This window comes from Cheilinus undulatus, linkage group 23 (genome assembly GCF_018320785.1).
Source record: "Cheilinus undulatus linkage group 23, ASM1832078v1, whole genome shotgun sequence".
NCBI classification, from domain to species: Eukaryota; Metazoa; Chordata; class Actinopteri; order Labriformes; family Labridae; genus Cheilinus; species Cheilinus undulatus.
The window spans coordinates 28,194,855-28,217,279 of record NC_054887.1 but is presented as its reverse complement, the minus strand read 5'-3'; the positions used below and the strand labels follow the sequence as shown (position 1 = coordinate 28,217,279).

The 22,425-nt window shown below is 39.1% G+C and overlaps 1 protein-coding gene across 1 annotated transcript in view; it reads right to left on the bottom strand.

Annotated features, from left to right (window-relative positions):
• The window catches only part of tmcc3 (transmembrane and coiled-coil domain family 3), a 49,255-nt gene extending 27,463 nt beyond the window's left edge, over positions 1-21,792 (bottom strand). Inside the window, exon 1 of the mRNA XM_041780870.1 lies at positions 21,567-21,792. Coding sequence (XP_041636804.1) covers positions 21,567-21,569 — 3 coding nt within the window. The 5' untranslated portion in view covers positions 21,570-21,792. The remainder of the gene's footprint in view (positions 1-21,566) is intronic.
• Between the last annotated feature and the right edge of the window lie 633 nt (positions 21,793-22,425).

Here is a 22,425-nt window from a genome sequence, read left to right as displayed (position 1 = left end):
GAGTGAGAGTGAGTGTATGCCTGCGATTTCTGATGTTTGGGAACAAGAAATCACCTGCCTAGTACCTTGTTGCTTTGGTGTCAAAACAGGCAACTACGTTGTTTGATTTTTACTGATATCATACTGAAGTATAAAACAGAGCTATCCTGGTAACCTTTGGCAGCTTCTTACTCATCTAGAACCTATCAGCCAACTTCTTTATCCAAGCTGTGTCACCTTTGAATAATCTGTATGAAACCATGACAATAGAGGGAGTTGACTTTTCTTAACCGAGCAGAGGAATGATGATTAAAACCTAAACCTGAAGACGATTTATGTGGAATTTCAAAACAGAAATATACGGCAAAGTGAATCAAAAACTAATTAAATTTTCATATAGCTTGTGCTTTTCAATCCCCTTGAAGTGCGCAGTATGCAATAAGATAAGACATGATAAGCAGATGAATTTCCTTTATTGCTTCAGAGTTAGATGAAGTTCATACTGTATAAAAATGTTATACTGTTGCTCTGACATGGCCAAGGAAAACCCTCCTGAGTCTCATTAAAGAGCAGCAGATGGAGAGATGAGACAGGAGGAATGAATGTCTGAGTCAGACTGACAGAGATATCCTCCTCTCATCATCTATTCCCCTTTATACTCATGGAAAATTCAGTACTGTGATCAGAAAACACACTCCCAGCAGAAAGACTACTGGCGGAAAAGGGTAGAGGTGACTGCTGCTGTAGACTCACTGAGTCTACTGAAGTCAAAGTGTGGCACAAGCTAAAATACACTTCTCTTAAGGGGCATGGTGCAGGGCCAGCAAAGAAAATGTTGGTGCATAGGTGAGCTAGTGATTTGGCACCAACCAGCACATCATCTTCACCTCAGAGAAAAGTAAAATCATACTCACGGGTGGAGAAATGACTGCTAGCTAGGTAAGGCACGCACTGATTTCACACCTGACATGCATCACAATTAAATCGCGTGACAAACATCCTCCCAATTCTGCTGACTTCTTAAACTGCAAGATCTAAATCTGCTATTGCCACAGCTCTGCCTGATCAGTACAATATTATTGCTTCAAACCTACCATCACCTCAGCATCTAACTGTAACAATCTCAGACGGGTGGTTTAAGCTGTTATCCCATCACTCTTCCAATTCTGCATTTGCAATAAACCTGCGAGGAGTGATTCCTTCAAAGCCTGATGCCAAACATAAACATGTTCTGCTGCTTTAATACATGTTTGAATATGCAAACATGAGTTAACTGACTGAAATGTGAGTAAATACGTTTTGTTTCTGCAACAGATTATAATCTTTCATATGTTGTGTGGTGAAATGCAAAACTGGTTTCCTGCAGAGATGTGACTGTAAGAACTGAACTTTTTTCAATATGCAAAGATATGAGGATATCTGTGTTCCTGCTAGGGTTAGAAGATGTTGACCATCCTGTCAGATATGGCAGCAAACCAGACATTAAAGTGTGTTTTTGAGATTTCTGACAGTACAGACCAATTGCACAAATTCAAATCAACCCTGACACATATCCAGGCGTCAAAGGGCTACAAAACTATTTCTTAAGAGCCATTATCCACAAATGGAGAAAACTTGGAACACTGGTGAACAGTGGCCAGCGTACCAAAATGACACCCAAAAGCGCATCCACGACTCATCCAGGAGATCTCAAAAGAACCCAGAACATCTAAAGACCTGCAGGCCCCACTTGACTCAGTTATGGTCAGTGTTTATGATTCAACAATAAGAAAGAGACTGGGAAAAAATGGCATCCATGGGAGAGTTCCAAGGCCAAAACCACTGCTGACCATAAAGAACACAAAGTCCCACTGCCACTTTTAGACTTTTGGAAAAATATTCTGTGGACTGAAGAGACAAAAGTTGAACTTTTGTGTCACGTTACATTTGGAATAAAAGTAACACAGCATTTCATAAAAAGATCATACAACCAGTCAAACATGATGGTAGTGTGATGGTCTGGGGCTGCTTTGCTGCTTCGGGACCTGGAAGACTTGCAGTAATTGATGGAACTATGAATTCTGCTCTCTACCAGAAAATCCTGAAGGAGAATGTCTGACCATCAGTTCATGACCTCAAGCACACTTGAGTTTTGCAGCAAGACAATGATCCAGAACACACCAGCAAACAAAATGAAGACTTTAGAATGACCTAGTCAAAGTAATGCTGTGGAATGACTTTAAACAGGCCGTTCATGCTCAAAAAAAACACCAAATGTGGCTGAATTGAAACAATTATGCAAAGAAGAGTGGGCCAAAATTCCTCCACAGAGATGTGAAAAGCTCATTCGAAGTATTGTTGTTGCTAAGAGTGGAACAACCAGTTATTAGATTTAGACATCAATGACTTTTTCACATAGGGCCAGGTAGGTTTGGATGGCTTTTCTCCCTCAATAAATAAAATTATAATTTAAAAACTGCATTTACTCGGTTTATCTTTATCTAATATTGAAATCTGATTTGATCTGAAACATTTAAGTGTGACAAAATGCAAAAAATAAATCAGGAGGGGGACAAAACCTTTTCACAGCACCTTAGCTCTGTATTGGAATGCATACCTATGTGAGTATACTGGGGCATGGAACCAGGTTACTGATGTGATAGAGGACAGGTGAGGAAAATAGGAGGGAGAGAAGGAATTGGTACAAAACAATGACTAATATGAAAACCTCTAAGTCCATCTTTACAGGAGCAGTCTGCTAACCTGGGTAAAGCCTGTGGTGCCTGAACATGCTTAGCTCTGCATTTTGTGCGTCATCATACCGAGAACAAACTCCAGATCTGATGCAGACAGGATATTACTGTTTGTCTCCACTGTGTACTTCTCCTCTGATGCAGAGCTAGAGAGGACAACAGCCTTTCAGGGAACAACAATTCATTTTAAAGCATTGAGATGAAACTTTCTAAGCAGAAGAGTGCCCATGATTAGTTTTGAGATCAGACCAGATGACGCACAATGGTTACAATGCAGTCGACAGCTGCAGATCTCTTCATGTCTTATCTGTGAGTTATAATTAAACTAATGTCCCTAAATGAATGACACTAATGATAACTGATGATGATGGGCCATATTTAGAGAGCCACATTAAAGTTTCTTTCCTTTTTGATACGGTACATTTTCTATCATTAAGGGGCTCATTTAAGAGCTGTGGTGTCTCGCTGTGGTGTGGGTTTAAAGAAACTTTCTGAAAAGCCATTTGTGAGGTCATTTTCAGCGAAAAGTACCCTGAGAGCAGGAAAATTGTGAGGAGAAAGTACACCACAATGCTGCTTTAACAACACAAAAGCAAAACTAGGTAATACAGTGAATCAATGGACCACACTCCAGCAAGAAAAAGTGGGTATCGAGTTAAAAATCAATGAGCTGTTGAGAATCCAATTATTTGCATAGGAGCTGAGCATCAGCTAATGACTTGGTGTGACAACACCCACACACAGGAGCAACAGCTTTAGAGCCCAAAGTGTACAACCCAACCTACAGCTCTTTAACTCAATCTGAACCTCATGTATGCTCGTATATGACCTGCTTTTCACACCCACACAGCTTTATACTCAATGAAAAAAAAAGTGTAATCCCTCCTCTCCTCTTGTAATCTGAGATTTTAATCTCTGCTTTCAAGAGCAAAGATTACCCAGCAGCCTTTGCTTCCATTCAAGCAGGGGCCTTAAAAAAAAGAAGCCAGTAGGACTCCCTGCAGTGTGGACGAGGAGGATACAGATGTGTGAGGTAGTAATCTTAAGACGGAGACAGAAATTGTAAAAATGGGATTTAAAGGGAGGGGAGGGAGACGTGATGAAGATATGGAGTGACATGAAAGGAAGAAGAAAAGAGAGAGAGAAAATCCTGCTGCAACAAGTCGAGGTCAGTGTCTGAACTCCCCAGGTGGATGGCAGAATCGGATTAGAGTTACAAAACATGATGATCTAAACAAGTCAGGGTTTAATTTGTGGCCTTCCGAGGTTTATTTGAAGTTTCTGCTTTTTCAGATGGAGTGACCTGGGTTACCCAAAATGTACTGATTAAAAGGAAACCATCAAACCTTTCCAGGAGGATGAGGTGGTACCTTTTGTGCAGTGCACACATGTGCATACTGATTCAAACAAGTACTTTCAGAGCAACTCCAGGAATTCTAAAAGTTGTATAAACAAGAAAAGACAACAATATTTTAATGTGTAAGCAATTTCATGGGCACAACATCAGGCATATCTAGTGTTGCCTTTGGAAGACGGCACATTTAACATAAACACACGTTCAACTCTGATGAGGGCTGGGGTTGTTATGAAATTTAGCAGCGTTGAACAACACCAAATTTTGAATTTAAGAAAACCTGCTAACCATTATGTTCTGCTATTCATGGCAAACAACCAGCAGCTAACCCACCTTATTCCTGGACACTCTACTGTACAGATGATGATGGGTGGAACTTCTGGATACAGCAGAGGAAGACAAAATGTCCAAATGGCTAAGCATCAGTAGCAGTCGTTTTGAAAGGATTTTACCCTCAATTCTACAAATACTTCTTCATTTTCTAACCAGATGTTCAACTCACTTTTGTTTCAAACTGTGAGTTACCGGCTACATTTTTATGTCAGAGGCCCGTTACGGATTGTGCTTTTTGTGGTTGTACTGTAATCAGACAAAGCTAAATACTGTATGTGTCATCATCAGTGGTATTTGGCATCAGGGATGTCATTCTTCTGAACAACTCTGAAATTATTACAACTCTTAAGAGGTGACCCAAAAGAATGATTTCTACCATTTTAGTCGACAAAAGCTCCAAAACATTTTAGTCTAGTTTTAGTCCATAAAAAGTCCTCATATTTTAGTCTGAACTTTTAGTCCAAGCATTTATGCTCTTGCCTTAATCTGGTACCAAATCATGGTAGTGTGTTCTCTGCATCCCACCAAACCTGGGGCCCCTACTTTCTACTGCTAAGAGGCAAAAGAGCAACAGATGCATTTTTTTTTTTGACAGATTTACACACACTGGAAAAAAATCATGGATTTTTAATGTCAGACGAAAAACTACATTATATTTTAGTCTAGTTTTAGCGTCTTGATGGAAACTTAACTTACTTTTCGTCAGTTTTAGTCATCAAAGATCTATCTTTGGCTAGTCTGAGTCTAGTTTTTGTCATGAAAAAAAGGGCTGTTGATGAACATTTTTAGTCATAGTTTTAGTCAACAAAATTAACACTGTTGTGAAGTATTGAAAATTTCAGAGTATCCACACACTAAATTGTGTGATGATTCTTTTCTAAGGACCCATGCTAGTATTAATGCTGAGCTTTAACATAGTTTGTTTAAACTTGATAAAAAAACATAGAAAGTTAAGTTCGCCCTCATTCATTTTGCTCTGCAAGCAGCCTCATTTCTTTTTAAACCCTGCTGGGATGCAGAGTAATAACAGGCTACAGCTGCCATTACTGGGTCATTATTATGTTGTTAAAGAAAACACTGATATACCGTTAAGTTAATATACCTTAATAAATCTTGTGGAGTGCTGGTTTAATTGAAAATACTCCTCAAAAACAACAACGATGAATTTCTGCAAGTTGGTATAGCACACAGTTATTTAGGACTGAACAAAATATTGTATTTTTATCACAATGGTGAAATGCCCTGTGCGATAGTCACATCCCAAGGATGTGCAGTAGTCAGGTTGGATGCATATCACGCTGCCTCTTCTGTGCTGTTGGATTTTAGCCAAATTTGCATGTTTTCTTGTTTCTGTGACAAACATCCATTGAAGCCTGTCTGAAATCACCACCATTGATGTGAAGTCCATCTGTCTCCTCCTTATGTCAGTCTACAGGGGACACTGCTGCTATCACTAAACTGGTATGACCCAGAGAGATCCTAGGTGAGCTGACTGAAAACACTGGTAATGGCCTGTACTCCCCTATGTTTTTTGGCACCATACTCCTGACGTGCCAAGCAACCATCCAGCCCTACAGGGTGAGGCTCAACACACTGCTGGCTTACAGCCCCACCTACCAAGTAAGGAAAGTCGGGGTTTACTGTAGGGGTGGGTAAAAATATCGATTAATCGATGCATCACAATATTTCCTCCCCCAATTCAATATCGATTCAGCAAATCCTCTGAATCGATTCCCCTCCTGGCCAGTGGGGGTCGCTGTGTACGTGATTTGCGCTGTATGGACGGAGACCGCACTCAACCAAACAACAACCAACCATAACCATGTTATGTGAGGTTTATCACAATTTCCAAGAAGACAGAAATATTATTTAAGTTTACATGCACTTTACTTTTTCAGTGTTTATACAGAACTGCCATGTTTTTTTACTTTTGTACTTCATATGCACAAATAAGTTATTATTGTGCAAATTTTTATTTTCAGATGTTTTATTGCTCAAAAATATGAGGTGACATACCAAATATGTTCACATGGGCATGAAAATAATTATTAAAAATTGTCAACAGGTTGTGTATTTCTACTTCTTATTGAATCGACATTGAAGCTTTTAAATCAATATCGAATCGAATCGATATCGAATCGAATTGCAACCTAAAGAATCAAAATTGAATTGAATCGTGAGGTTCTTAACAATACCCAGCCCTAGTTTACTGTACCAAACTGTACTAAACCAAACTGGAGTCTGCTTTGTAGATATGTGTAAGTGTGGAGGTGGTGATTCACAATGTGATATGCTAAATAATTACTGGCTGACATGTCAGTTAGCCAGTATAATTACACTACAGCACACACACAGTGCTTCTCTCAGCCACAGGCATCAGAGAAATAACTGCAGGCGATGAGCTTTGGTGATCAGTGACTAGAAGCATTAATAAATAATTAGCAGGTGATCAATCAGAGCATCCCGAGTCTTAATATTGTCTTATTGTTGTTGTTGGTTTACAAGAACCCAGCACCCTTGAAGGATGAAGGTTTTTACACATTCATTATTTGCAGTCCTTGACCATCTTCCATTTCCACTCTTGCTGTGAGTAGTGCTCTTATTTTCTCACTGTAGCAGTGAATATCAATCCACACTGAACCATCAGGGTCATGTCAACACACTAGCTTCTTTAAATGTTTTCATTCTGACAGTTTCAGGCCTGGAGATGCTACACACTGCCACAGTGACATTTATCATACTTATCCTCTTAGCTGAGTCCCTACACTTGCTAAGAAAACCTGCTGTAGTTGGTGATTTGATTGTTTTGCAGGTGGAACTCCTCTTTAAACCCAATGATGGTTTCAGACAGAGGAGTAAATGGCTCTACAGCTACAACAATCCTTCCTGAAAGCATGCTGAGTCCAGAAGATTTTAATACTAGAACATATAGTACTACAGAGCACTCATGCAGACACATACTGTACACTCATCTGCTCTGTATTTAGATACCAAATATATCAGAGGAAACAGTCAGGCTACATTCAACACCTCTACAGAGAGACGCTCCATTTTTGGAGGCATGATTCAGAACATAGCGCCACTCTGTGCTACAAATACACATTTAGACACATACTAATACACACTATCACACACCAGAGTACTTACGAGAAGCGAGCCCAACGAAACTTTGGCAAGAGTACAATCCAGAGCTATGGTTATAGTAACTATAAAATACATCCACACGCAGTCTGAGTGACCTGTTTTCTTCTGTCAACACACCAACACATGCAAACACTCTCTGAGGATTACATAACAGTGAATGGTAGGTGTGTGAGCAGCAGGAATGATTTGTTCATTGCTTGGTTTGCTCTGTACATGAAACTAATATTGAATTCTTTTGACAGAAAACTATTTTGGTTATTCCAACTAAAATATTAAAGATATTTCAGAACCAGAAATAGGCAGCAAAAAATGAATGATTTTTTGTTTTCTTTGTCTGTTCTGACAGTATGCTGAATTTGGGTTGCTTAGGGCTTTTTCAGGTCTCATCCACACAACCAGACAGGGTTTTACAGGGTGCAGGCCTCCGATCAATTTTAAAAGGATTCACTGAATTTGGAATATTAATCAAGCCTGTAAAACATGGACAGGGGAGAACAAATGCAACTGGTCTTTCTCTTCATATTTACCCAAACTACCTGAGATTAACATCTAAAAATCTTTTATATAGGGATTTAAAGGGATACTTCAACATTTTGGCAAATTAGCCCATTGCCATAATTCCTATAGTCTTAGTAATAGGTTTGTTAACTTCAGTTGTCGGTGCAAGCTATTTTTAGATCGGTGCTGCCAAGTTCGGACCTGCTGTGCCAACTCAATGTAAGCAGACGGTATTCCGGCTTTCCCTCATCAAATACACAGTCCAACAACTCCAAAACGCTCTCGTGGACAAGTTGTGACCTGTACATTCACCACGCTATGAAATAACAATGTATAATTATGTAACATTACGACACACGAAGCAAATACTCTGAAATATTTCTTGAGTAAACCAGTGGGTGGAGTGACACAGTGCAGCAGCCGTGTCTAGAGTGTAGTTCTGGCTTTGCATTTAGCTTTAAAACATCTCCGTCTTGTAATGTTCCATGATTATTTCATAGCATGGTGAATGTACAGGTCACAACTTGTCCACGAGAGCGTTTTGGAGTTGTTGGACTGTGTATTTGATGAGTTTGATGAGGGAAAGCCGGAATACCGTCTGCTTACATTGAGTTGGCACAGCAGGTCCGAACTCGGCAGCACCGATCTAAAAATAGCTTGCACCGACAACTGAAGGTAACGAACGTATTACTAAGACTATAGGAATTATGACAATGGGCGAATTAGCCAAAATGTTGAAGTATCCCTTTAATAAACGGCAAAATAAGATGGATCAACTGATAATTCAAAAATGCAAGTTGTGTGTTGCATTCAAGGGCTGCAACAAACTATATTTTCGGATTAACTTGTACACTTTTCAATTGCCTCAATCTATTTATGGAAAATGCTGTAGTTTGGACCTTAAACAGAACAACGACTGAACAAAAAGACAGGACAAGTCAAACATGTTCAAAAGTGCATCGATACAAAAAGCATGCATACATGTTATTTTTACTCCCTTAAAATTGCATGCTGTCCCCCCTGGACAGCATGCAATTTTAGTAAACTGGTGTGGAATTACCTTGTTATCTTCGGAAAACTAGCTTTGTTATTCTACAAAAGTTTGTTAGATGAGACTGGGAACTGAAATGTATGTTATCACAGGAAAAGTAAGCAAATAAAAAATATGGCTCTGTATCCTCTTAGGGCTTCAATGCATTATAGACTTTTCACCACTATTTTTTTCCCAGGCACTTGTTCATGACCCACATTTGGGTCCCGACCCACCACTTGAGAACCACTGGTCTAGAGTGTAGTGTTTGTCAGTGAGTACCGACACAGTTTGATACCTGATAACTCAGACTGCATTCGTAGGAGGTTTTCCTGGATGAGATGGCCTGGCTCATAATTGGTGCCTTCATCCTCACTGGATTGGTTTTGTAGACACAACAACTGGTTTGATATGCTCTATTCCACAAGTAAACAAAAGCATGGCTTCATCTGTGTCTGCCTAGCCTCACTCAGAGTGGTGGGAACTTCAGCATTTGCTAGAGATCTGTTGTGGTTTGCAAAAACTGCGTAGGTTCTAGTCTGAATGCAAGTTCTTACTTGAGACAGAGTTTACGCCTTACTAACATTTAAGGTGTAAGGACAGCTGAGATTGTTGCAACACAGAGGTCATCACTGAGGACATATTGTTAAAGCATGCTATGAATGCATGTACTTAAGTGCAGTCATTTGATGTGTGAACGGCCATTAATGTAAAATGTAACAAGGGCCTTTGACTGATCCATTCCTTCCTTCTCCTAAGTTTTAGTACTTTCTAGATCTTTTTCATTTAAGCAACAAAGATTGAATGGCTTTAAAACACATGGTTTTGAAAAAGTATTAAAGTAAAAAAAAAAAAGCTGCACCAAGTTAAGCCTTTGAAGTGTTTGCTTTCCCGAAGGACCTGCTGTAAACCCAAATATATCTAAATATGTGGCTTTAGAGGTAGAAATCTTGCTTCATATAATGGTTTTCAGTATTGTAAATCAAACAGAACTGTTATACTGACAAATACATCGTGTAACCGAAGAGCTAAAAAGAAGAAAATAACTAGTAATGTTGCCCATGTTTGTAAGACTGTGGGTTTCAAACTGTTCCTTCAGAAAGGTTGACATGCAAAGGGAAAGACAGCAGGGAAGGACACCTGCTCCAAGCAATAAATCTCACACCTCTTCTGCTATTAGAGCTAACAGCAGAGCAACAGAATAAGCTGTATGTCCATGAACATCAACTGTCTTTGTTTGTTTTCCTTTTACAAAGCCTGAGAATTGTCAGAAACGTCAGATTTTCTCCAGCAAGCACACAGAATAGACAGCTAGAGGACTGTGAGGACAATTTGATAAAAAGTGAATTGAACAGACGTCACAGGAAACCATCTTTTAGAAATGACTGCAGTAATGTACGGACTGAAGATGCCTGGTTAAATAAACAACTGCATGTGCTCTAAGCATCACAGCACTCTACAAACAGCCAACTAAATGCCTTCCATAGAAGCTTGAGCTGGACCACATTATTTGCAGTTATTATATGAATCCATTATGTGTTTTAATGACTGCAGAAGCTGTATTGTTGAGTTTGAGCACTTTGAGGATAATATGTTAAAAGGGTGGGAAAAAAGTAGACAGCTAGCTTCTTACATCTGCTCTGTGAAGTGTAATAATTGGCACTGAATCAGCTTTATGTGTTGTGACTAAAGAGGGAAAACAGCTACGAGTATGTGTAGGATCATTTTAATGGGCAGAGCATTTGTGTGCTGGTTAATCCACACCGTGTTACTCACACACCGCTGCTGATGTGTGTTTATTCACTGTCAGCTTAGCCCACTCAATCCCTAATCCAGAGCAGCGAGAGAAAGAGGAAGCAGGGAGATAAACCTGTATCTACATGTGTGAAACGTCTCCATCACTCATACGTCACACGCTGCTCCTGTTTTCACACTCCTCTCTCACTCGCTCACATCTTCCCTCATTCTCATAAGTTTCAGCAGTCGTTTATTTCTGGATACGGCACAGATTCCACTGGTTTCCCGGACAACGGACGCAATTGAGTGAGCGGGGACTCACACCTCGTTGTAACAACCAATGAGGCGAGGCGAGGAGGGTGAAGACCATCAATCAGCTCCCATTCAACAACATTTACTGCTCCCATTCGGTCCTTCCTCTCTAACTGGCCGAACAAAGGCCACGGCTGGGATCATCACAGAGATTTGTGGCGCTGATGGGAGACTGAGTGGGCCAGGGTTACCACCAAAACTATTGCCCTGTGTCGAAGAAGAGCACAACAATAAGCTGAGCCAAGACATTTAGAGTAGAAACAAACACCCTACTGTCCTATCTACAGGCAAATTTCCTAAAAAGCTGGAACACTTTGAACTGAAATAGAGTGGCAGTACTTTTTCTAGATCTGGTTTATTTACAGTTCCCTGTAGGGAGTTTCAGCTTGCATTTGTTGATGTAGTGATGAACTAAATTAACTATCAGTGGCTTCTTGAAAAGCTACTGTGAGCAGTGATATCAACAACAGAATGGTGTCTGTTTATAATGCAGGGCCATCTGATGGCCTGAAGATCACTTCCATTCAGCACTGGTTGACCAATGCATGGAGAGATTGCTTCAGATTCTCTGAATCTTTAAGGAAAGTATGTACTGTAGACAATAAAATCCCCAGATCCTTCTTGATGTGTTGCTCTACTTCTGAGTTAGTTTCAAGTGATGAACACCTCCACATATGTCCTTGGGTGCTCTTTTTGTTTGTACCCCATCTGTTGCCAGTTTTAGTCATTATCTGTGAATTGTTCCACCAGGTGTTTTAAGCATTTCACAACTTTTACAGCCTTTTGTTTCCACAGCCCCACTGTAAAAAGGTGTTGCTTTCATAAAATTCAAAATAGGAAGATAATCTTCAAAAAACTGCTAAATTTCTCAATTTCAGTTGGTGCTGTCAAACAATTACTGCTCATAATTTTTTATCAATGTGTTGTTTGTGAATTTAATAAAAACAAAGAGATGTATTCTACAATGTTAACTCTTTGTTTCACTATGTAAGTGCTGCAGTTGTGTTCCACTAGAAGAAGAAGACTGCTTCGAGGGGATTCACTAACACTAGTATATATTCAGAAATTTGCAGGAGCACATGTACAAAATGACACACAAAAGTCCACTTATCTCAGTTCAAGTGACAGAATTTACACTTTTCAGGAGTTCACATCCAGTTAATCTCTCCGTTTGAGTAACCCGGTGAATGTGATCAATAAATCTAAGAGACTTTCTAAAGAAACTTGTGATTTGTTATGCTTTTACTTTGTAGTTCATACAGTATTTTGCTAAGTGCTTTACTTCTTGTTAGGATAAAACCTGCTGTAATTCAAACAGAGAATGTTGCAGTTGATCAAAGGCTTATTGGAGGATGTCAATGGCTGAATGTGTAGTGTTGACAAAGCTATATAGAACTGTGTCGTCGGCATAAAGATGGATATTAAAATTTGTAATAACAGATGTAATGTTGTTGATATATAATGTAAACAAAACAGGACCTAGTGTTGAGTCTTGTGGAACATTCTTCCCCTAAAACAACACACTATCAACACTGTGACAGATAATCCTGGAACTGTGTGCAGGATTTCAAATCAAAGTCGACCTCAATATGCTTAGCAAAATGTGGTCAACAGCGTCAAAAGCTTTACTTAAATCTACAAACAGTGCAGCTCAGTATTTCCACTTGCCCCTTAAACAACTAATATAAGTGGTAACAGATTTAACAATGATGATCGTGCTATGATTTCCCTCTGAACCCAGACTGATACGGACTTAAAGTGTGATAACAGGAGAGGAATGATTTGATTTGATTATTAACTAATGATTCCAACATTTTTAAAGGTTTTTAAGGTTACTTTTGACCCAAAAGATTTGGCCATTTGAGAGTCAAAAATAGACTAAGAGACTCTGGTAGTCAGTGAACAGAATCTGTTAGTGTACGGCGTGATGTGTTTATCCTCTCATTCTACACCACACACTGTACGATCAAATCAGTAAAAAAGTACAACCAGAAATTATTTATCATGGGGTCTCTCAAGTTGAAAAAAATCTGTTAAATTTTAAAATCTATAAGGAGAAATGTCACAAGGAGCAGATTAGTTTAGAACTGTCCACTGAGCTGTGATTTCTTTAAAGTGAAATGTGACATTCATTGGAGTACTTTTTTCCTTATTTTCCATCACTGGGAAAGCAGGAATAGGCTAACAATGAGTTGTATCTAGCTTAACTATGGCGCACCTAAGAGGACAAACTAGTACTCAATGCTATTTAGAAAACTGAATTGGTTAATTTGGAACCTTAATCACATTAGAACAAATAATTTCAAGTTTTCTTTCTCTTTTATTTTTATTTTCCTGTTTGCATATTCTTACATCTTCTGTCTCACTGCTGTCAGTTTAACGTTACTTTTGTCTTCATTTACTCTTGTATAGCTTGCATTTTTATTTCCTATTCTCAACTTACACCCTTCTTTTATTCATTAAACTTCATCTCTCTCAACTTTTTGTCCTTGTGCTGCTGTAGCAAAAACTCCACCTCCAGGGCATCAATCATGGCTTATCTTATCTTAATGTCTCTAGCTAATGTGAGGAAATTGATCATTTTAAGAATGCCTCATTTGTCATGTCTCTAAAATGAGCCGAAGAGAGATTGGAGAAGAGGGCAAAGGGCTGTGAGTTAGGGTGCTCATCTCAAGAATTGGATATTTTTTCTGCAAGTATTTTGTCAAAATGTGGAATCCTTGCTTAGGCTTGAAATGTGCCCAAAAGCCCCCCCAGGTAACTGGATAAAACAGAGAGAAGTTAAAATTTCCTTAGCTTGAAAATGAAAATATGATGCTGTTGCTTAAAAATTGACTGAAAATCAATCCTGAGTAATCAGAGCAGTTTTCTGTCAATTAACTAATCAAACAGCCAAACAACAAATTGATTCACTCAGACAATACTTCGATCCTAGTCAAACTTAATAATGAGCTCCAGCTCATCAATACTGTAGAGAACTCCAATCACTGTGAATGACATACACTGACAAACAAAACAAGCATGGATATACTCCATTCATCTTTGTATAAAATAAGTACTCTTATTTTCTTCTTGCATTTTATTTTTATTAAATCACTGGGGACAACATGCAGAGACATCTCAGGTTATTCCTTTCTCAGTGTCAGTGATTTAATAAAAAAGAAATAAGTAAGCAGACTGTGAGTCTGAAATGAGGACTTAGAGGTTTTGTGCTCCTGCAGGATTCTACGAGGGAAAATAGAAAGGTGACAAGTGGACCCTGTTCCTGCTTTTGTTTGTGTTTTGTTGTGTTAGGCGGCAGTTTTACAGCCAGAACCGTCTTTGTTTTCCCAGCTGACGGATCCCTCAATTATTTTCACTCCCAAGGTAATCACAATTTCCTTGAACCAATCATGAACCGATGTCTTCCTTTGTCCTTCCAGCAGTCCAAACTACAAAAGATATCCAGTTTAGAGGGATTACATAACATAACAGTAACACAAGTTTGCATTTCAGAAGCTTGATACTTAACAGGTTTTGGAATTTTTCATTTGCAATTGGTAATGTTAAGCTGTCATAAAAAATCAGTGCATAAATTAGAAGAAAAATGAACAACTGCAAAGAAAGAAGACAAAACCAACTATGATTTCTGTTCATGTAGGTAAACAAGGTTGTGACGCCTGGAGATGAACGCCATCTTTAAATCAAGTATTTCTCAGCAATAATAAACCCAAACTGACTTGACTGATAACAGATGCTATTTCTCTGAAAAACACATCTCTCTGCCAAGACAATGGAATTAGACCTCGAGAAAAACAGTCCTCTGTTTATTGACATCTAAAGAGGAAGAAAATCTTAGAAAGCCACACGGCTGCCCTGAGGGAATATTGTCAGGATCTCAGAGAAGGAAGCACACCCCCATCCAGCTTCCTTGAGATCAAAAACGCACACGGACACACAGAAATACACAAATATGCAGCATTGAAAGTGATCTAATGATAGCAAGAAGAAAGGCCACGGGCTGCATTAATTATACACCGTACACAACAACATGCAAGCTATTTACGTAAATGTAAAGACACTTGAGAGTTGGCCGACCTTTAAGAACCATCTATGTGATATTTCAACAAACCACAGCCCTTCTACCTGCCTGAACATCAGTTTCCTCACTGGTATCAGTCTCCTTCTCTTTTCATTGTACCAGAGCTAATCTCATTCTGGCTCCGGCATCTGCACCTATGGGTCCTCCAGAGAGCGTAATCTTGTGAGGTGAGGAGAAATACTGAGCAAATGTTTAGAAGTACATTATGTATGACAACTGGGACACATTTTTCTTGCAGCTTTACTATATCAAGGCTTCCAAGTATGAAAAAACGATCATTTTAAAAGGTTTAAGTAATTCATTTAACAACACACGGAGCCTACCAATGAAGGAAATGCAAGTGTCCTTTTAATGGGAGGAAATCACTACTGTTAGGTTTTAAAATGCCCTTAGATACCTGTCCATCTTTATCTTCACAACAACACTAAGGTCCTAAAAATTTGAATTCTTCCACACTTCTTGAGACCGTGGCTTTATGGCTGTTTCAGACAGGGTGCTGGTAGCAGGGTAATGGCTGTGCACAAGTAGGGGCTTTCAGATGGCCTTCCTGATTGTCATGTCTTGTGTGCCTAGTATCTAGAAAAAAATGTCTTGCCTATTTTTGCTGCAAACCATGCACGTCTCTCAGCCAAAACAAACAATAAAGTGATATTTAGAGAGTAATATTGACCTAAATTTGGCAGAAATGTATGTCCCTATCTGTAAAATATGCTTGCAATGTGTGCAAAATAAACACAGATAAATTACATTGCATCTTTGTGCTTTCAAAGTGAAAGCCTGGTTCCGCATTTATGTAGAAATTTGTCCGGAATGCTTTTATTCTGAATTTCCTCTGGCTCCCAATAAATCTAGATGACTAGATGACTAAAACTAGACTAAAATGTAATGTAGTTTTCGTAGGACATTCAAAATCCATGATATTTCTCCACTGTGGGTAAATATCTCAAATAACCAATGCAGCTGCAGCTATTCTGCCCCCAGCATGTGGAAAGCAGGGACCCCAGGTTTGACAGGGTGCAGAGAATACACTACCATGATTTGATACCAGATTCTGGCAAGAAAATAAATGCTTGGACTAAAAGTAAAGACTAAAATGTGAGGACTTCTATGGACTAAAACTAGACTAAAATGTTTTGAGTTTTTATCAACTAAAACAAGACTAAAACTAAAATGCATTTCATTTAAAGACTAAAAATAAGACCCAAATTAAAAATAGCAGCCAAAATTAACACTGCAGCCAACAAGCTGCACTGACTGTGCAAATCTGAGTAAACTCTTGCTGCAGCCACCATGCAGCAAACATGCACCCAGTCTAAAACAGGCATCAAAATATACACTGATGATTTTTCTAAGATGAACAACAGTGTTCAGTGAGTCAGTAGTTAATTCTCTTCTCAGAGCCAGAAGAGTTCTGTTACCAGGATATAATCAGAATCATCTTGTTAAAGAGGAAAAGAGCGAGCTGCTGCTGCAGTGTGATTTCTCCTACCTTCATTACCTAGAACCAACTCTCTCCTCTCTTTGTAGCCTCTCTTATAGACACTAGACTTTGCAGCCGCTGTCTGGAAAACACGCTGGAGGAAAATGACTAACGCTATATCCTTCCACAGCAAGTAATGCTGAGGTGCCTTTAGGTTAGGCACTTCATGCTGCACGATCAGCAGTAAACAATATGTTTGCACTGGGCAAGTGTGTTTATGTGAAGCCTAACACACTCAGTCAACACTTCGATAAGTATCCCCTGAGTGTTGTCAAATAAAGCCTTAACAAGCGAGGACTCGATGGCCTCTCGGAGGCCCCTGAATGCCTCATAAAAATGTCACGAGATGAAAAATGCTTTCTTGTGTACCTGAGTGTACAGGCAGCAGGACAATGTAACGCACAGTTGTGTATGTGGGTGTTAACTGGCAGAAAATGCAGTGTTCATGTGTCTCTAAAGAACAGTCGCAGCCTCTTCACAATTATATTCACATCAAGTCATACTGAAAGAGGAAACTGCCATCCTAAAGCAATTTGTGGGGACTTTTAAATTGAGTTGAAGTCAATAGAACTGTACGCCAACACAAAAGCCAGCACGGCCTGTTCTCCTCCTTTAAAAGCCGTCATATCGCTCTTCAATGTGAAGTATGTTCTGTGCAGGATGGCACACATTAGTAGAGCTCTCAGTATGTGAGTACCCCTGTAACTGGGTCAGAGAAGAATCTGTTTTTCTGTCATAACACGTCATGTTATTCAACCAGGAAGGCACATACTGTATGACCATTTACCCCCTTCCAAGAGAGCTCTGAAAAGCAACAGGAACTTGTACACAACTTCACAAATCATTCCCCCTCCTAGGGCTAGGCAATGTTTTCAAAGTATAACTATATGTTAATGAAATGGGACATGGTAATCATCTGTGTCGATAGGGTTTACGTTGATGCTGATTCTGAAAAATGATATCAAACCTAACGCTCAGCAAAAGGATTTTTTACAAGACTCATTAATCTGTTTGAAACGTTCATCCATTTTTTTTTAATTAGGAGCATTTATAGTGCTCACACCTAGTCACTGAAAAGTAACCACTTATCCTAACGAGCATGCCTTTGGTCGGTGGGGGAAGCTGGAGTACCCTGAGAGAACCCACACGTGCACTGCGAGAACATGTAAACTCTGCACAGAGAGGCCCTGACCAGGAATCTATCCAGGAAACTTCTTGCTGTGAGGCAACAGTGCTAACCACTGCACAATAGGACTGGGCAATTAATCGCAAATTACATTAAATCGCAATATGTCCTGCTGCAATTTTCAAATCGCAGCAGGTGCATTATTTCTTTAACCTGAAATTTGTGTCAAATACCAGTTTAGACATTTTTTGCAGCAGTGATGCTATGCATTATATATCATGCAATCATTCTTGTGCCCTATTTTAAAATCCTATTTTCTTAATTTTTGTGCATTTTTCTTATTAAATATGAGAATTATTTAACACTTACCATTCCCTTTAGCACAATAGTTCATATGAAATTTGCAAAATGAGTAAAAAATCATCAAAATTCAATATTTTAAAAAAATTGTTCTGCCCTGCTTTAATCTAATATTGTGTCAGCCATAGTATAGAATGAATTATCGCTTTTTTTGTTGTGAAATGCATGAGATGAGGAACTTAAGAAATAATCCCATATTAAATCACAATATTGGGTAAAAAAATCGCACTTAAATATTTTTTCCAAAATCATTCAGCCCTACTGCACAACCAGCAAAATCAAATGATATCACTTGATGATATCTTGCTCCCAGCCAGTTCCACCCACTTTTCCAAATATTGTCAACGTATTTGTGCGATTAGACAGAAATGTAGACTTTATAAATCTCTCTTTGGCGGTTCCATACACTCTCCCAAATGTTGCCAAAGTCTTTTTGGTTAAAAATTTGACTGGAGAACATCAAGTTTCTGTCGTTTTTGATTAGGGTTTGTAATCACTTGTGGCCCCATGATACGATATCACAATACTTGGGTCATGATTCGATATTATTGTGATTTTAAACATTTTGCAATACAGTGAGTATTGCAATACCATATATTGCGATACATAACATTTTTTTGACTGTTTAGCTGATTCAGCATTAGACTTGCCCTCATGTTTGTCGTACTTTCGCAGTATTTTATTTTCATGTAGCACTTCTTGAAATTCTCATGTGTCATGTCCATCTCATTCGTGCCCTTTTTGCATTCTTAATGTCCTTCCCCCTGGTGCTTCCATGTTTGTTGTATTAACTTTCTCCTGCTGGATGACCGTCACCCCTGCCAACCTCACTGGACAAACAATTGTCCAAACAATTGATTTTTTTCCCCATTATCATAGACTTCAGTTCATATTAGCAATTAATTTTAAAAAATCGATACTTGGGAGGACGAGACGATATCATGATATATCACCAGACAAAATATCACGATACTATACTCTATCATTTTTTTCTCTCACCCCTATTTTTGATACCACAGAGCATAGAAGAGAACAGAAAATTATGACAACCTTACGGACCTGTGTCCACAGCCAGTGCTTTTTTAGCTGGTAGCAGTTATTTTTAATTCAAAACCAATGTAGTCCAGCATTCTCAGCACCCTTGGTGAGAAAAGCCATCCTCAGCTTCAGCTGTTTTTGTTGCTGTGCTGAGAGCACTCTCAGTTGGGAACTGTTCAACTTTTGGGACAACACTGCACTCATCTAGGTATCTTCTCTCTCAACGTCCAATCAAAATCAGGAATGGACGGGACTGCTGACAATGTGTGTGTGGGGAAACAAATTCAACTCATCTTTTCAAGGATACAGCTACAGCTCCATGAAGTCTGTGTCAGGACATGGTTCCTTTACACTGCCTTCATGTTTTCTGTGTCATATTACCTTGAAATACAGAATTATGAAGCACACATTACATCAAAACAATGTTACAGATTCTACCAAGGACAGCAGGAGTCATTTTTTATTAAGTAGCAACAAGAAGCACTCTAAAAAGGACACTGTAGGCACTACCAGTGCTAAAAAAAACAGCTGTGGACAGATGCTATAGCTAACTGTTTCAGACACAAAGATGGTGCTTGGGCAGGTCAACTAAGTATATTTGACACCCTTTTATTTTCTTTCTTTTTAATCTGTTAATTGATATGTCCCTCCAGTAAATGTACTGTTAGAGGACCAACATTTAATATCCAATATCAAGCTACTTATGCCATCATTCAAACAGTTTCTGCAGCGGTTTACTGCCATTGTTGTCCTGTACTCCTGCACTCTAGGATGATATTGCAATACGCTACTTCATCAACAATAAGACTTCACATTTGAAGCTCACCCACTATGTCTATGGAATATCAGGTGGCATATTTCAAAAGACAGTGATGTTATTGAGTTTCATTACACAGTGTACTGCTGATGTTGGCAGTGTTTTTGTACAATTCAGACTGGGTTTAGAAGTTTGTCTGCAATTTATAATAATGCCGGTAGTAGGTGTCTGGGACTTGAGCTTAGTGCTGTGAGATATCAAGCAGTTTTCAATATTATTTGATTTGTACTAGAATCATGGCAAATTTTCTGATTCTGTCTTTTTCAAATGTTTTTTATTTACAGGAAAGATATGTATCATCGTTCAGCTAAACAGTATTTATATGACTTTAGTCCGTATCGCCCAGCCCTACACCCACCCTGTTATCCATATCCACCTCAGATGACTTTGTTATGACAGACATTGGGTGAACCTGCTCGACCACCTTTTTTTTTTTTTTTTTGCCTTTGGGTGCACATACTGCTTTGCAAACAGTCAACATGATGCATTGATGAAAAGACGCCTGGATGATAGCAGAGTCGTCTGAGCACAGTGTCTAAATGAATCCAGACATCATGACAAGTTCAACGTCTGGCCAGGCGAAGATTTAAAAGGAACCTCAATTCATCCCCACCAAAGTCCATTACAAAATCTGTCACTTTAATGTCCTTTCACTTCATGAGTGCTACCACAGAGGTAGAGTGGTGAAACATGATATAAGAGCTTTTAAAACAGCCTCTGACGGGCTCTCCTAACCGCTAACCGCAGTGCATTTTAGTAGAGAATGATTGTGGGATTACGAAGATAGTAAGGATAAGCATTACGAAAGAAATTTTAAGGAAATGCATAAAGCAGGGGACTGGATGTGTGTCGAATTGTGGAAAGAATCCAAAGGACTCACGAGGAGTGTAAAACATCCTCTTCTATTAAAGATAATTACAATGTCACACCAGGAGTTACTACATTATTATCACATGAACTGCACGTTGGTATATTCAGAGGAGCAAACAGAACGTGTATTGACTAGTCGGTGTTGCGGTTTAAAATGTGACCATGTTGACTGGCAACTTGCAGCCCAGATGTATTCGTCTGAGGTTGCTGTCGCTAGAAAAGATGCTGAAGATAATAAGCGATGTCTTAATGTAGTTTGTAATTGTGATAATGTACACAATAATTATCAAATTGTCTAAAAACAATGAGGGATTTGTCAGGACAGTGTAAGTCTTCTACGCCTGCCTCTTTTAAACAATTAGACACGTTAAAACTCGCCAGTTAATATGGTCCCTCTTCATACCGAAACACCGGCAGTTGGACGTAATGTTGCTTTACTGACAAAAACTCAACAGTGAGCTACTTTCCTTCAATAAGAGCAACTTTCCAACTCTCTTTGTGGAGCAGGCATTTAAAAGCTGTTCCTTTACCGACGTGGCCATATTTTACACAATGTAAACGAAGCCTTATGTATGTAAAGCATCAATGCAGAGAGATAACATCAATAACTGTCGTTTGGGAAATGTTATTAAGCTAACGTTAGCTAACTTGTTTACAGAAAAAGCGCATAATTACCATGTTTTTACTCCCGCTGGTGTGTCCCTACTTCTGTTAAACTTTTCTCCACAGCAGCACCACCAGCTCCGGGCATAATCTCTGGACTCAAACTGGATCCTCCGTTTCGTTCTCCTCGCGCGGAAAGTTGGCCGTTAACATCGTCCGTTCTGCTCATGCCATCACGGCTCCCTCCGCTTTCTGCCACTCCGCTATGGGACACTGGACCGACGACGGTGCGCCTCTCTCCCAGCCCGCCGCGGTAATCCCTCCAAACCCCGCGAGCCAGGGAAGCACAATGTGTGATTAAGACCCGCCCACCGCGTTACATAGAGGGAGGGGCTGCGTGGGATATCGAATACACCCACATGAATATATTCATGAGAACAGACGGTCCATTAAATTACAACTGTTGTCAAGGTTTTATGCTGTTTAAGTCAATATAGATAGAGTATATTTGAATAAATAAAAGCACAGCATACAAGCATGAACTAAGGAAGAGTATAGAGGTATTTCAAGCAAAGAAATCCCTAAGTAGCTGTAAAATAAAGGCCTTTAATTAAGCATTTCCTTCATCATTGTTACATTTTTTCATGCTTAGAGTGCCTGGTTTACCGCTCAATATATTTTGATTTTTTTCATCCACGTAGACCACATTGAGCAACCATCCACCCCATTGTCTCAGCCATACTTCTTGTTATGAAAGCCCCATTATGTCATATTATATAAGTGAAATATACACTGCCGATACAAAGAATTGGATGTTTTAACCTCTTTTTGCTTTTATAACTCAATCATAGTCAATATAGTTATGCTTTTATTGACAGAAAAATAAACATCTGTAATGTCAAAGTGAAAACAACTTTCTACAAAGTCATGT